The sequence below is a fragment of the Microcaecilia unicolor genome, chromosome 12 (assembly GCF_901765095.1).
Source record: "Microcaecilia unicolor chromosome 12, aMicUni1.1, whole genome shotgun sequence".
NCBI classification, from domain to species: domain Eukaryota; kingdom Metazoa; phylum Chordata; class Amphibia; order Gymnophiona; family Siphonopidae; genus Microcaecilia; species Microcaecilia unicolor.
The window spans coordinates 105,934,701-105,950,496 of record NC_044042.1 but is presented as its reverse complement, the minus strand read 5'-3'; the positions used below and the strand labels follow the sequence as shown (position 1 = coordinate 105,950,496).

Sequence of the window (15,796 nt, the reverse complement as noted above, 5' to 3'; positions counted from 1 at the left end):
GACCAACTCTGTAAGAGTTCACCTTAGCGCAATCAGTGCATACCATTACCATGTGGAAGGTAAGCCGATCTCAGGACAGCCTTTAGTTGTTCGCTTCATGAGAGGTTTGCTTTTGTCAAAGCCCCCTGTCAAGCCTCCTACAGTGTCATGGGATCTCAATGTCGTTCTCACCCAGCTGATGAAACCTCCTTTTGAGCCACTGAATTCCTGCCATCTGAAGTACTTGACCTGGAAGGTCATTTTCTTGGTGGCAGTAACTTCAGCTCGTGGAGTCAGTGAGCTTCAGGCCCTGGTAGCTCATGCTCCTTACACCAAATTTCATCATAATAGAGTAGTCCTCCGCACTCACCCTAAGTTCTTGCCGAAGGTGGTGTCGGAGTTCCATCTGAACCAGTCAGTTGTCTTGCCAACATTTTTTCCCCGTCCTCATTCCTGCCCTGCTGAACGTCAGCAGCACACATTGGACTGCAAGAGAGCATTGGCCTTCTACCTGGAGCGGACACAGCCCCACAGACAGTCCGCCCAATTGTTTGTTTCTTTTGATCCCAATAGGAGGGGAGTGGCTGTAGGGAAACGCACCATATCCAATTGGCTAGCAGATTGCATTTCCTTCACTTACGCCCAGGCGGGGCTGACTCTTGAGGGTCATGTCACGGCTCATAATGTTAGAGCCATGGCTGCGTCGGTAGCCCACTTGAAGTCAGCCTCCATTGAAGAAATTTGCAAAGCTGCGACGTGGTCATCTGTCCACACATTCACATCTCATTACTGCCTGCAGCAGGATACCCGACGCGACAGTCGGTTCGGGCAGTCAGTTCTTCAGAACCTGTTTGGGCTTTAGGATCCAACTCCACCCCCCGAGGGCCCTGTTTGTTCTGTTCCAGGCTGCACTCTCAGTTAGTTGGTAAATTTTTTAGGTCAATCTCAGTTATGTCCTCGCCGTTGCGAGGCCCAATTGACCATGGTTGTTGTTTTGAGTGAGCCTGGGGGCTAGGGATACCCCATCAGTGAGAACAAGCAGCCTGCTTGTCCTCGGAGAAAGCGAATGCTACATACCTGTAGAAGGTATTCTCCGAGGACAGCAGGCTGATTGTTCTCACAAACCCGCCCGCCTCCCCTTTGGAGTTGTGTCTTCCCTTCTATTGTCTTGCTACATACTGGACTGGCCGGCTCGAGCCGGTTTCGGGCGGGAAGACGGCCGCGCATGCGCGGTGCGCGCGAGGGCTAGCAAAGGACTTTGCTAGTGAAGATTCCGATTGGAGGGGCTGCCGTGGACGTCACCCATCAGTGAGAACAATCAGCCTGCTGTCCTCGGAGAATACCTTCTACAGGTATGTAGCATTCGCTTTAGGATTGACCAACTAAGTGTAATAAAGATACTTGTCCCTTGATTGCTCTAGATAAAGGTAGGTTACCTAGGGGTAAACCAAGTCTGAAATGTAAACTAAAGTTCTGGGTTTTTTTCTTTTTCCAAACAGATCTAAACAAACTCCCCATGAACTCCATTCGCTGGGTAAATGTCTCCTGTCGTCCCCCTTCTCCCCCACTGCTAACTCCAGGCTCCGTTCCTTCTATCTCGCTGCTGCCAATGCCTGGAATAGACTCCCTGAGTCAGTACGTCAGGCTCAGTCTCTGGCTGTCTTCAAGCCTAGGCTTAAAGCCCACCTCTTTGCTACTGCTTTCGACTCCTAACCATGACTCTCTTTACTCAACACCCTCACTTATCACCCCCTACCACTGCAATTTCCCCACCCCTAGCTGTCTGTTCGTCTGTCCAATTTAGATTGTAAGCTCTGTTGAGCAGGGACTGTCTTTTTCATGTTAATTTGTACAGCGCTGCGTAAGTCTAGTAGCGCTATAGAAATGTTTAATAGTAGTAGTAGTAGTAGTATGAGCCAAGTATAGGACAGTCAAGCCATTGTGACATCACTGATGAGGTTGGCTCTTAGGCATTGGTGGACTGAGGCATTATGACATCACAATATAGCTCTGGTTAAATCACTGCTATATGTAATAAAAAGCCAAGTATAGGGCAGTCAAGCCATTGTGACATCACTGATGAGGTTGGCTCTTAGGCATTGGTGGACTGAGGCATTATGACATCACAATGTCAGCTCTGGTTAAATCACCGCAGCTCCTCAGTACCTTTCCGCTCTCATCTCTCCCTACACTCCTCCCCGTGAACTCCGTTCGCTGGGTAAATGTCTCCTGTCGTCCCCCTTGTCCCCCACTGCTAACTCCCGGCTCCGTTCCTTCTATCTCGCTGCTCCCTATGCCTGGAATAGACTCCCTGAGCCAGTACGTCAGGCTCAGTCTCTGGCTGTCTTCAAGTCTAGGCTTAAAGCCCACCTCTTTGCTACTGCTTTTGACTCCTAACCATGACTCTCTTACTCAACACCCTCACTTATCACCCCTAGCTGTCTGTTCGTCTGTCCAATTTAGATTGTAAGCTCTGTTGAGCAGGGACTGTCTTTTTCATGTTGATTTGTACAGCGCTGCGTAAGTCTAGTAGCGCTATAGAAATGTTTAATAGTAGTAGTGCCCCTCCTTCAGAGCTATGAGTCACCAGATGCTATGTAACCAAATTGATTGAATTAAGTCTCTGGCAATGTAGATTCAACACACAATTCACCTTTAAAACAGACACCAGAGTCACCAGATTCTATGTAATAAGATTGATTGGATAAGTCACAGGTTTAAAATACTTGGCACAGGTTAAAACACAGTTCCAACGAAAACACCTTTAAAACAATTCCAGCATAAAAAGATGAAATCATTAGCACAGATGTTCAAAACACAGTTCTATAAAATCCCTTTAAGACAATACCAGCAAAAAGATATAAAATCACAGGCAATGAGATGGAGACAGATAAGGAACTTATAGAGGTCAGACCCTCTGCAAGTGAAAGGACAGGGGTTTTTTTTGTGTTAGTAGGATAGAATAAAATGGGGGTGAAATAGAATAAAGGAGTCAATAGTTTATCAGGAAGATATTAAGTGTTCAAATGTGCTGCATTCACGTGATTTGATTTCACATTTGCAGAGATGTCAAGTTACCCAGCTCCAGGCTGGAGATTTTGGGACAGTCCTGATTTTGAACTTACATCCCAAAGCAGTGTGGGATTTGTAGTGCCTGATCCTGCCCATTGAAATTAGTGCTGCAAGTCCCATAATGCACCAGGATGGGTCGGTCAGAAATCCAGGACTGTCCCAAAATCTCCAGCCTGGAACTGGGGGGGGGGGGGCATCTCTGCGTTTGAGGGGAGGTATGGCCTCCGCCCACCATCCTCTGTGTATATCGGTCATGCTCTTCAAGTTGGCTTGGTGTGGCTCCACTGAAGGGAAGGGTGCCATGCCTTGTCCACGATCAGCTCTGTGGGTGTCAGTAGGAGCTGAGCACCCCCTTTGCTGTATCAGGGAGGGGTCATTTTGTATTGTGTTTGGCATCCCCAATCACTTTGAAGTGTTGGCAGCTATAGTCCAACATAGATGTGACTTGTTTTTCCTTTGTCCTTACCTTCAATCCCACATGTAGTTCTCCTTGGGGGGCTCCTGCCAGCTGCACACACAGTTCAGAATGTCCATCCTATGGTAGGAATGCTCTTTGTCCATGAGTTGGATCCAGCCTACTTCCAGAAGGCTCTGCCCCCTACTTTCAACAACTACAGTGAGTACTGGGAAGAGGGGTCAACAGGAAACTTTCACACAACCATCCAGTGAGCTGGTGGGATGGAAGGCCAGGTTCCTGGTATGGTCAGATAATGAGGCAAGGGAGGGGGTTGAGTGGTTTAGAAATGGGATGGAAATCACAGGTCCGATATGCAAACTAAAATTCAGTGTCTAATGGGGAGGAAGTTAGGAGGTATTATGCTGAGTGAGACCAGCCCAGCAACAGGAAATAAGTTCCAAAAGGGAATGAGGGCAGCTGAAAAGAGTGTAGATGTGGTCCTGATAGCCCAGGTGTAATAAGAAAGAACTTTGAGGGCAGGTTGTCAACTGGCTCTAGATTTGTCTGTCGATAGTGTTGATAGGGATGATTTAGTCTGCGATGCATGCAGGGACTTGGGGTCCTGCTTTTCTTAGGTATTGCAATTGGAAATAAAGACCACCTGGGCGATATTTAGCCCAAGGCGGTGAGTGACTTGCAAACCGCTTCTGGTCGTGGGCTAAACTAACCCCAGCTATTCAGTGCTGGGATATGTATGGCTCCAGGTATGACTGTCCTAATTTTATGCACTTACTTAGCTGATTAGCAGACTGAATATCACTGCAAACCAGCTAAGTTTCTGCTCCATCCTTACTCCGCCCCCGGACCACCCACAAACCAGCCAGTTTCAGCACAGGCAGTTAGAGGGGGATATTCAGTGGCACTTTCCACTGGATAGCCCCTGCACAAGTGATTCAAATGGACAGGAGCCTCTCCTGGCTGTTTAAATCATTTTGAATATTTATTTATTTATTTATAGTGATTTATTATTGACTCCTACAAGTCTCTGCATATAGTGGGGTAAACCCAGGACTGGATCGACTCTATCTGGTGAATCTGGAGCCATTTGGTTACCCTAATTAAGGGGCATAGGGACCTGGAGTGTTAAAATGCAAGCACAGGATTCAAAGGCAACACCCCCTGTGACATTCCCTGATCTAACTTAAAGTTGCTGATACTAAGGAAAAATGATAAGGAGTCATGGAAAGTGGGGCACAGGGACAGAATGCAGGTCAACAGTTAGAGAATATGGGTTGAAATGGAATGAGTTAATAGTGAGGGAATATGGGTTGGGATGGAATGGGTCAACAGTGAGAGAATGTAGGTTGGGATGGAATGGGTTAACAATGAGAGGATACGGTTGGGACGGAATGGGTTAACATTAAGGGAGTATGAGTTGTGATGGAACAGAGAATAGGTTGGGATGGAATGGGTTAACAATGAGAGGATGTGGTTGGGCTGGAATGGGTCAACACTCAGGTGCTATGGGTTAGGTTGAGTGGAAGTGGGAAGTGACTCGCAACACATGACCTCAACTCAACATAGGATGTGTGTTTCTTCCAGGAATCTCTCCAACTGCCCCTATGACATTTCATGCCAATCTGGAGGGACACCCTGATCTTCCCCGATGGCTGCGTTACACCCAGCGCACACCCTACCAGAGTGGATACCTATATGGCTCCCCTACTCTCTCAGAGATGGGTAGACAGATTATTGAGGTACTTGTTTGGGGCTCTGACACCACCAGCAAGTGCTTCTGGACCAGAAGGACCGGGATACATACGAGCAAGCATGTGTGTGGTAGAGAGAGGAAGAGGGAGGGAGATAGAGTGCAGGTATATGTGTGTGTGAGTGTACGTGCGTATGTGTGTGCACATGCGTATCCACAAGAAAAAGGCCAGAGGCCACATTTCCAGGGGCATGATGATAACAGATGAGCAGCATTTAGCTGGTGTGGTTTGCTGTTGCCAGAGATTACCGTGAAGCAGCTCTCCTTCCTTCCCTGTCTGTTTGTCAGGTGACTGCGTATAACAGAGACACCTACGACACCCTGAGACAGAGCTTCAATTTCAATATCAACTCTAGAAAAGGTGAACAAACACTCCCGTCCCTCCCCACCTTTCAGTTCCTACTGCTGGCCCCCAATATTTCTGCAGCTTCATCGCATCTGCCTATTCTCCATTTTGATATTAAGCCTTTAGCTGAAGGAAAAGTTCATAAACTGTTAGTAGCCTACAAGGCTTGGGAAAGCCATGGCTTATGTTCGGATGTGAGCAGTAAAGGGATCCTGCTGAGTATTTGTGACTTTGATTGGCCATGTTAAGAGACATGATGCTAGGTCTGTTGGGCTTTTGGTGTGACCCAGTTATGGCACATTTTGTGTTCTATTACCCAGGCTCATTACCCAATACCAGCACTGTTATGTAAGAGACCCAGGCTGGGATAGGGTGGGACCAACATCAGGTTAAATATGAGCTCTGATTATTGACACTCAAGACTCATGCTCAGAGATGGTGCTCAGCCCTTCAAAAGGTTGGAAAACAGGAAAGCCCGCTGGTACATGCAAGCCACAGAGAGGTTTGACCTCTGGGACGAAGCGTATTTTCAGCTGTGGGTCAAGACCATCTCAATGTAGGCAAGGTCTTCAGTGTCTTCCCTTGTCCCTACACAAAATTCTTCCATACCATTGTCCCCTCAGTGCTCCCACTATCATGCTTCCTTCCATATTTGCTGTCAAGCCTGTTGACCTGGTGTGATCTCTCTTGACTTTGGCAGACTCCCATCTCCCGTACCAGGTGGAATTATTCGTGAAGAACCGGGATGTGGAGGAGCTGCTTCCTGCCACTGTGCAGGAGCAGTTCCAAAATGCCCTGGATAACATCTGGAATCTGGCCAGGCTGACCATTGTCAACATCACATCAGCACTGGATCGTGGGGGTCGGGTCCCGCTGCCCATCGAAGGAAGGAAAGAGGGGTGTGTATACCCTTAAGCACTCAGCAGATTTAGAGGGATGTTCTTTCTTCAGACATTCAAGGACAGAGTCAGACTTAGTGAAAACTGAACTCTGCAGGTTTTGTTGCTTTTTAAAATTTGACTGAGATAAAAAATTGTTCAAAGAAAAGACCGTACTTGAGATTTTCAACAAAAGGTATCAAAAATCCAGTTCAGGACTTTAAACAGACTGAGCTTAACAAGACAAACCATTGCCTGACTGATGATATCACAGATTACTTTCACCCCAGATTGGCTTCAGCTAGGATATGTTGAGATTACAAGAGGAGTGATGTACTCAGGGGTGTGCTGGTAAATTTTTAACAACAGGCTCTTTCTCCGGACGTAGCCAGCTCTGCAGTTGGAAGAGCCAGGGGTGTCCGGGGGTGGGGTGGGGGGGGCAACTCTTACCTCTCTCTCCTCCCTCCCTTCGTGCAAGCATGCTAGGCATACCTTTGCTGGCAGCCAATAAATGGACTGCCACCACTCCCAACGTCTTGCTCTGAGCAGCATGCTGGAACTTCTCTCACATGCTCGAGAAGTCCCAGCCTGCTGCCCAGAGCTGGAAACAAGGAGCGGGGAGCAGCAGTATCCTATTTACTTGGCTGGCAGGGCTCAGCATCCCCACCAGCAAAGTAAAAGAGAATTCAGCAGGGGGCCCAAGCCCACATTTTGGGAGCCAGTTGTTAAAGTAGCCATGGAGGACCCTACTTTAACAACCGGCTCCCAAAATTCTTAAAAACTTAACAACCGGCTCTTGCGAGCCTGTGAGAGCCTGCTCCAGCACACCACTGGATGTACTCCCCTTGCAGTGGGAGAAAGGAGCAGGGGAGGATGCAAGGCTATGAACTGTATACTTTCATGCTGGGAAATATGACATGTAGAAATGAGGAACTTCAAAGATACACTGAAATGTTTCAGCCTGGTTGAATTGTTTCAAGACACAAAGAAACCCCTCCCCTCCTTCCCTGCATGCCAGTTGCCACCCTAATTCTCCTGGAACCAGTGCACCTACAGTGACTGTTGCTGGGATAGACTAGGACAGGTAGAGATGCCCAAATAATATATTGCTCCCTCTAGGGCCCCCTGCTGTCAAAAGCTGAAAATGCAATCCGCACCCTTGCCCATACCATTTTACTGCACCTAGGGAAATATTTTGTCTGTTATATCTAAGCCAGAACTAATTGCTTTGTAATTAATTATCTCACGCTCACTGTAGTCACCCTGTCTCCTCTTTAGGGTTTATGTGAAGGTTGGCGCCGATGTTCCTTTCCCGACATGCCTGAGGGAGATTCAGTCCTCAATAAATCAGAATCGCTGCAGGGTGGAGCAGCAGCCTCCCCTGCCCTGCTACGATAGCTTTCTTCCTACGTTCAAGATCGACTGGTGTAATATTACCTTGGTGAGAATAATATTTATATAGTAACATAGTAAATGACGACAGATAAAGACCTGTATGGTCCATCCAGTCTGCCCAACAAGATAAACTCATTTTACATGGTATGTGATACTTTATATGTATACCTGAGTTTGATTTGTCCTTGCCTTTCTCAGGGCATAGACTGTAAAAGTCTGCCCAGCACCATATGCATTAAAGGGTCAATATTCAAAGTAAATTAACCGTCCAGAAATGACTCCTGGCCAGTTAAATCGTCTGTTAATGCCGCTGAAAATATCTGGTTATCACTGAACTGAAAACTGGCTATATGTGGCCGCTCCGGGAGCAAAGTCAACATTTAGTTAACTGTCAGTATCCGGCACTTAACTGGCCAGCCAGCTCATTTTCGAAAGAGATCCTCGGCCATCTTCCGACACAAATTGGGAGATGACCGGCGATCTCCTGAAACCGGCCAAATCGGTATAATCGAAAGCCGATTTGGGCCGGGTTCAACTGCTTTCCGTGGAGCCGGCGAAACTTCAAGGGGGCGTGTCGGTAGGGTAGTGAAGGCAGGACGGGGGCGTGCTCACTAGATGGCCAGCTTCGCCTGATAATGGAAAAAAAAAGCCAGGCTTGACGAGCATTTCGCCGGCTTTACTTGGCCCCTTTTTTTTCACGACCAAACTTCAAAAAGGAGCCCCAACTGACCAAATGACCACTGGAGGGCATCGGGGATCACCTCCCCATACTCTCCCAGTGGTCACCAACCCCCTCCCACACTAAAAAAAAAAAAACCTTTTTGCCAGCCTTTATGCCAGCTTGAAATGTCATACCCAGCTCCATGACAGCAGTATGCAGGTCCCTGGAGTAGTTTTTAGTGGGTCCTGTGCACTTCAGGCAGGTGGACACAGGCCCATCCCCCTCCTACCTGTTACACTTGTGGTGGTAAATGGGATCACTGCAACCCCCTCCCAAACCCACTGTACCCACATGTAGGTGCCCCCCTTCATCCCTAAGGGCTATGGTAGTGGTGTACAGTTGTGGGTAGTGGGTTTTGGGGAGATTTGGGGGGCTCAGCACACAAGGTAAGGGAGCTATGTACCTGGGAGCTTTTTTTTTTTTTTTAAATTTTTAGAAGTGCCTCCTAGGGTGCCCGGTTGGTGTCCTGGCATGTGAAGGGGGCCAGTGCACTACAAATGCTGGCTCCTCCCATGACCAAATGCCTTGGATTTGACCGGGTTTGAGATCGCTGGCATTAGTGTCCATTATCGCCGAAAATCGATGCTGGCCACCTCAAACCTGGCCATCTCTGACATTTGGCTGGGCCCAACCGTACTAGTGAAGAAAAAGATGGCCGGCCATCTTTTTCGAAAATACGGTTGGCTCCGCCCATTTGCAGAACCATCCGCGGAGATGGCCGCCTATAGAGATGGCCGGCGCCGTTCAATTATTACCCTCCAGGTTAACCAAATAAATAGGACCAATCAGGCAGAAGGAAACTGGGGAGGTGGGATTAGAACCTAGATCTCCCTTCACCAGCCTAGGGGCTGCACTACTCGGTGAGTTGATCCAAGTGTAATGCCATAGCAAGTACGAGGAGAAAAGAAACTAGATAATAGAACTTGGTATGGTGAGAGGCTTTCTTTAATACAAAGTACAGAAGGTGCTTAGGCCACAGAACTATCTAACGAAGCAGTAGGGTTGTTAAGGAGTCTTCCTCCGCCCAAACGAGTCCCGGTGATCAGAGGAAGTGACTAATCTGACAATGAACCTGTCTCAAAGCTCACTAAGAGTATACATTCGCCTCACTGATGACGGTCAGTAACAGCCTGAAAACCTGGCTTATCTGGTTGGGTCTATGGCACCCAAATTGGAACCAATTTAGCAAAGATACCAAGAATCCAGTGAACAACTTAAAAATTAGTGGGGGGGGGGGGGGGGGGGGGGTAAATATTCAAAGTAATTTAACCAGCCAGAAATGGATCCTGGCTGGTTAAATCTCTTGTTCTGGGCTTAACTGCTTAGTGATGTTGAAAATGTCTGGTAAATGCCCAACTCAAAACCGGCTAGTTTGGGGGTGTTCCAGGGCAGAGTCAGGACTTGGTCAGTTAAGTGCCGATATTCAGCTCTTAACAAGCGAACGTAACCGCATAAAAAAAGTTAGTTCTATCTATATGTGGTTAAGTGCTGAATATTGCACTTAACCTGCCGGAGCTTGGATATAGGCCAGCATTGAACTTCAGGGTATTTATTTATTTATTTAGTGCATTTCATATACTGTGAGGCCTTCAAACAGGCATTCAGTGGTTAACAAGTACCATTTTCTATACACGTACTAGTGCTGTCTCTAATGGGTCACAATCTAAGTAGTATATATTGTACCTGACACTCAGCCCACTGGCTGAATATCGACCACTAGGTTTGGACCCAGACATGGAGATCTAAGCTTGCAGCCCCTTCATTCCCAGGTGTGGTCTTCTTCTGGAACTGAAGATCAAGACTCACCTCTTCTTTTGTCACTTGGAGGGGCATAATCGAACGGGGACGGCCATCTCTAAGGGCGCACATCTCTAAGGACGTCCCAGTGAAGGGGCGGAGAAACCCGTATTATCGAAACAAGATGGGCGTCCATCTTTCGTTTCAATAATATGGTCGGGGACCCCAAATCTCAACATCTACGTCGACCTTATAGATGGTCGACCTAAATGTTGAGATGGTCGACCTTAGAGATGGTCGTCCCCAGTTTTCGGCCATAATGGAAACCAAGGACGCCCATCTCAAAAAACGACCAAATCCAAGCCCTTTGGTCGTGGGAGGAGCCAGAATTCGTAGTGCACTGGTCCCCCTCACATGCCAGGACACCAACCGGGCACCCTAGGGGGCATTGCAGTGGACTTCACAAATTGCTCCCAGGTGCATAGCTCCCTTACCTTGGGTGCTGAGCCCCCGAAAATCCACTCCCCACAACTGTACACCACTATCATAGCCCTAAGGGGTGAAGGGGGGCACGTACATGTGGGTACAGTGGGTTTCGGGTGGATTTTGGAGGGCTCACATTTACCACCACAAATGTAACAGGTAGGGGTGGATGGGCCTGGGTCCGCCCGCCTGCACCCACTAAAACTTCTCCAGGGACCTGCATACTGCTGTCATGGAGCTCGGTATGACATTTTAGGCTGGGAAAATTTTTTTTTAAGTTGTATTTTAGGGTGGGAGGGGGTTGGTGACCACTGGGGGAGTAACGGGAGGTCATCCCCGATTCCCTCCGGTGGTCATCTGGTCAGTTCGGGCACCTTTCATGGCTTGGTTCAAAGAAAATATGGACCAAGTAAAGTCGGCCAAGTGCTCGTCAGGGACGCCCTTCTTTTTTCCGTTATTGGCTGAGGACGCCCATCTCGTAATCACGCCCCAGTCCCGCCTTCGCTACGGTGCCAACACGCCCCCGTGAACTTTGGTCGTCTTCGCGACGGGAAGCATTTGAAGACGCCCAAAATCGGCTTTCGATTATGGACGACCCTGAGAGAAGGAGGCCCATCTCCCCATTTGTGTTGGAAGATGGGCGCCCTTCTCTTTCGAAAATAAGCCAGTTGGTCTCCCTATTATTTTTGGACGTGGTTAAGAGCCAGGCAGCTAGCTCTTCTATGGTTAGTGCAGTGGGCTGTGATCCTGGTAACCTGGGTTTGATTCCCACTGCAGCTCGTTGTGACCTTGGGCAAGTCACTTAACCAGGGGTGTGCTGGTAAATTTTTAACAACAAGCTCTTTCTCCGGACGTAGCCAGCTCTGCAGTTGGAAGGGCCAGGGGGGGCCGGGGGGGGGGGAGCAACACTTGCCTCTCTCTCCTCCCTCCCTTCGTGCGGGCACGCTAGGCATACCTTTGCTGGCAGCCAATAAATGGACTGCCACCACTCCCAACGTCTTGCTCTGAGCAGCATGCTGGAACTTCTCTCCATGCTCAAGAAGTCTCAGCCTGATGCCCAGAGCTGGAAACAAGGAGCGGGGAGCAGCAGTAGTCTATTGACTTGGCTGGCAGGGCTCAGCATCCCCACCAGCAAAGTAAAAGAGAATTCAGCAGGGGGCCCAAGCCCACATTTTGGGAGCCAGTTGTTAAAGTAGCCATGGAGGGCCCTACTTTAACAACCGGCTCCCAAAATTCTTAAAAACTTAACAACCGGCTCTTGCGAGCCTGTGAGAGCCTGCTCCAGCACACCACTGCACTTAACCCTCCATTTCCCCAGGTATGAAAAGTTAGATTGTGAGCCCTCTAGGGACAGAGAAAGTACCTGCATATAATGTGTACAGCGTTGCATACGTCTAGTAGCGCTATAGTAGTAGTAGTAATTCTATCCAAGCAGTTACATTTCAGATGACTACATCTCATTCTGTTTGGGGTTCTTATGGCCAATGCAGACAAACCACAGATGTGGAAAGAATCCCACAGGGAAGCACGTAGCAGGAAAACAGTTGTGGGAAACGGATCCAGGCACTTCAAACACTTGACATGGCACTGTGTTTCGGCTCCAACGTGCCTGCCTCAGGAGTCTCTTAAAAGTATTGTATTGTGAAAATAAAGTCACCAATGAGTCTGTCTTCAAAGGCTGCACTGCCTGAAAAAGACTGTTGATTAAAAAAGTCATGGTCTCAAAGGTTTGCGCTACCGAGAAATGCTGTGTTAACACAAACCTGTGAGACCATTGGTGCCGTGTCGAAAGAGTCATCGAGAAAAGTTTTAATCTCATTTTGGGTGTTCCTTGGTCTTTGTTTGGACGGATCCGTTTCCACATCCTGGTTTCCTGCTACATCCCTTTATGATCAACACAGTGAATATTGCTTCAGGAAAACTAAATGCTCTCAACAGGATCTTCTATGCATCAAAAAGGAGTCAGACGTTAGCAACCAAAGGCAATGCCAGGCTTTATTTCCAAATGATTTTAGCCATAGCCAGTTTCATGGGCACCCCCTGTCCTCCCCCCCCCCCCCCCCCCACCCCAGTTACCTCTTTTCACTCTAGGTATTGAGTTTTAGCCAAAAAACAAACAAACGGTTAGCAGAATAGGTAAAAGGGGTAATTTTATATCTGGGGGGGGGGGGGGGGTCTCCTTTTAGCACCCCAGTGCCACACAGTGAAAGCCTAATCTATAAGGGCATCTGGGTGCCAGATTTTGTTATAGAAAACTAGTGGAACCTGGCATCAGGGACCTAAAATGTAGGTGGCTGATCAAAAATGGCCATGCAGCTGACATAACTGCAGGAGCCCAAAAGCAGGAAGGGTGTGTGTAACTTACTGTATTCCATAAGTTGCATGTGTAACTGGTAGCCCCACCCCATGCCCCTCCCGTGCTCCACCCACACCCCTCATGCCCCTCTCATTCTTCACCAATTCCCCACATGCCCTCCTGTGCTCCATTTATACCCCTGCCGTGCTCCATCTATGCTCCACCCACACCTCTCCCATGCCCCACTCATGCCCCTCTTGTGCTCCATCCATGCCCCTCCCATGCCTCATGCTCCACCCATACTCTTCTCATGCCCCTCCCTGTGCTCCATGTTCACACCCTCTGTCCCTCCCATGCCCCTCCTGTGCTCTATCCACACCTCTCTCATGCCCCACTCATGCCCCTCCTGTGCTCCATCCATGCCCCTCCCATGCCTCTCTTATGCTCCACCCATACCCTTCCCATGGCCCTCCTTTGCTCTACCCACACCTCTCCCATGCCCCACATGTGCTCCATCCATGCCTCTCCTATGCTCCACCAATACCCTTCCCATGCCCTTCCTGAGCTCCATGTTCACACCCTCTGTCCCTCCCATGCCCCTCCTGTGCTCTATCCACACCTCTCCTGTGCCCCACTCATGCCCCTCCTGTGTGTCACCCTTGCCCATCCTGTGTGCTACCCATACCTCTCCTGTGCTCCACTCATGCCTCTCTTGTGCTCCACCCATGCCCTTCCCATGCTCTACCCACAAACTTTCCATGCCCTTCCCATGTAATGCCACTTAAGTGTGCCCTTACAGAATAATGCATATGTTTTTTTGCTGCCACTTACCTGCAAAAGTGAATATTCTGTACATTTAGGCACTGATGTGGCACTGAAAAGTGGGTGCCTAGTTACAGAATTGCCCTTAAAAAGTCTAGAAATGTTATGTCTTAATTCAATAATTCCAGTCCATGCTGTTACTGTTTTCCAGTTAAGGAGAGTCCTTCTCACTTTTCCCCCTGCCCTCCCCTGTAGAGCCTCAAAAGTATTTGGAAGATGGGTGAAAGTCAGAGTAGTTTTAAGGATCTGAACTATGGCTGTGCTGGATCTATTAATTACAGTGTCCTGTTGGCTGAACTGCAGCTCCTCACCAGCAGAGAGAGGCAGTGCTTCAGGAAACAGCTGGAGCCTCTTTCCCCTGGAGAAAGAAAGGCAGAGAAAAGGGGGACTGTGACATACGGTAGCGTCTGGGCTCTTAGTGCAAAAAAACCACTATCTTCAATGGGAGTAGGATATTAGCATTGGTCAATCACAAAAGAAGAAGAGGAAAAAAAGAATCAACATTAAAAACTCCAAAGTAACGGAGAAAATCCACTGATTCAAAAAAAAAAAAACAACCTCTTTTTGCACTAAATAGAACAGAGTGAATGAACATACAAAAAACGTATGTAAAAATCCTGCGCTCGCTACTAAATGGAAAAGGAACTTTCATGTTTCTCCACTCCTACCCTAGCTAGGATAATGTTAAACCATCTCAGATCTCATGTGCAACTTGGATTTAGCTCACACCTTTTCCAGTAGTAGCTCAAGGTGAGTTATATTCAGGAATGTTTGGTATTTCTTTTTCCCTGGAGGACTCACAAACTGAGTTTGTACCTGAGGCAATGTAGGGTTGAGTGACTTGGCCAAGATCACAAGGAGCAGCAGCGGGATTTGAACTGGCCACCTCTGAATTGCAAGACCGGTGCTCTAACCAGTAGGCCACTTTCCTTCTCCTTGCTTTCTAACTCTTTTTACTCTCTTGCATTTTCGAAAGAGAAGGACGTCCATCTTTTGACATAAATCGGAAGATGGACGGACGTCCTTCTCCCAGAGACGTCCAAATCGGTATAATCGAAACCCAATTTTGGACATCTCCAACTGCAGTCCGTCACAAGGACGTCCAAATTTCAAGGGGGCATGTCAGAGGCATAGCAAAGGCGGGACTTGGGCGTTTTGCAAGGACGTCCAAATCGCAACTTGGACGTTTCTTTCGAAAATGCCCCTCCATGTCATACTTTGTATTGTTATTTGAATATTTTTACTGCTGTAATTGCTCATGTTTGATCTATTCTTACTGTACTTGAGTGAATTCTTTCAAAAAGGCAGTAAATAAATCCTAATAAATAAACTTAAACCCCGCAAGTAAGCTCACTGCGTAAAGTGTCCAAAATATAAAATTCAAAGGATTGTGCCATTTTGGTCCTTTGAGTTTTGTATTTTGGACACTTTAATTTATATAGCATAAGCTTAATTTTGAAAGTTCCTTTTGATTTAGTAGTGAGTGCAGGACTTTGTAGCATTTTTACATGTTCATTCACTCTGTTCTATTTAATGCAAAAAGAGGGGACTTGTTTTGAAGGATTTTGTAGCATTTTTACATAAATTTTTTACATGTTCATTCACTCTGTTCTATTTAATGCAAAAAAGACGGTTGTTTTTTTTTAAATCAGTAGATTTTCTCCGTTATTTTTCCTCATCTTCTTTTATGATTGACCAATCATAATATCCTACTCCCAATGAACATAGTGTTTTTTTGCAATACCTTGTATATTTGAGGTCTTTATTTTTCAAAGCTGGGTTTGACTAGAACAGGTGAATGCGATGCAAATTTCAAACTATTTCTGCTTAAGGTTATTACAGAGTTTGAGCTCCCGCAGTAGCAAGATAGGCAGCCAAATGTGAATGCCAGTTGTACCCTTA

General features: G+C 47.5%; 1 protein-coding gene across 1 annotated transcript in view; it reads left to right on the top strand.

The window, feature by feature from the left end:
- The window catches only part of SGCA (sarcoglycan alpha), a 46,022-nt gene that overhangs the window by 16,277 nt on the left and 13,949 nt on the right, over positions 1 to 15,796 (top strand). The window contains exons 2-6 of the mRNA XM_030220948.1: positions 3,536 to 3,667; positions 5,051 to 5,205; positions 5,505 to 5,577; positions 6,263 to 6,461; positions 7,719 to 7,881. Coding sequence (XP_030076808.1) covers positions 3,536 to 3,667; positions 5,051 to 5,205; positions 5,505 to 5,577; positions 6,263 to 6,461; positions 7,719 to 7,881 — 722 coding nt within the window. The remainder of the gene's footprint in view (positions 1 to 3,535; positions 3,668 to 5,050; positions 5,206 to 5,504; positions 5,578 to 6,262; positions 6,462 to 7,718; positions 7,882 to 15,796) is intronic.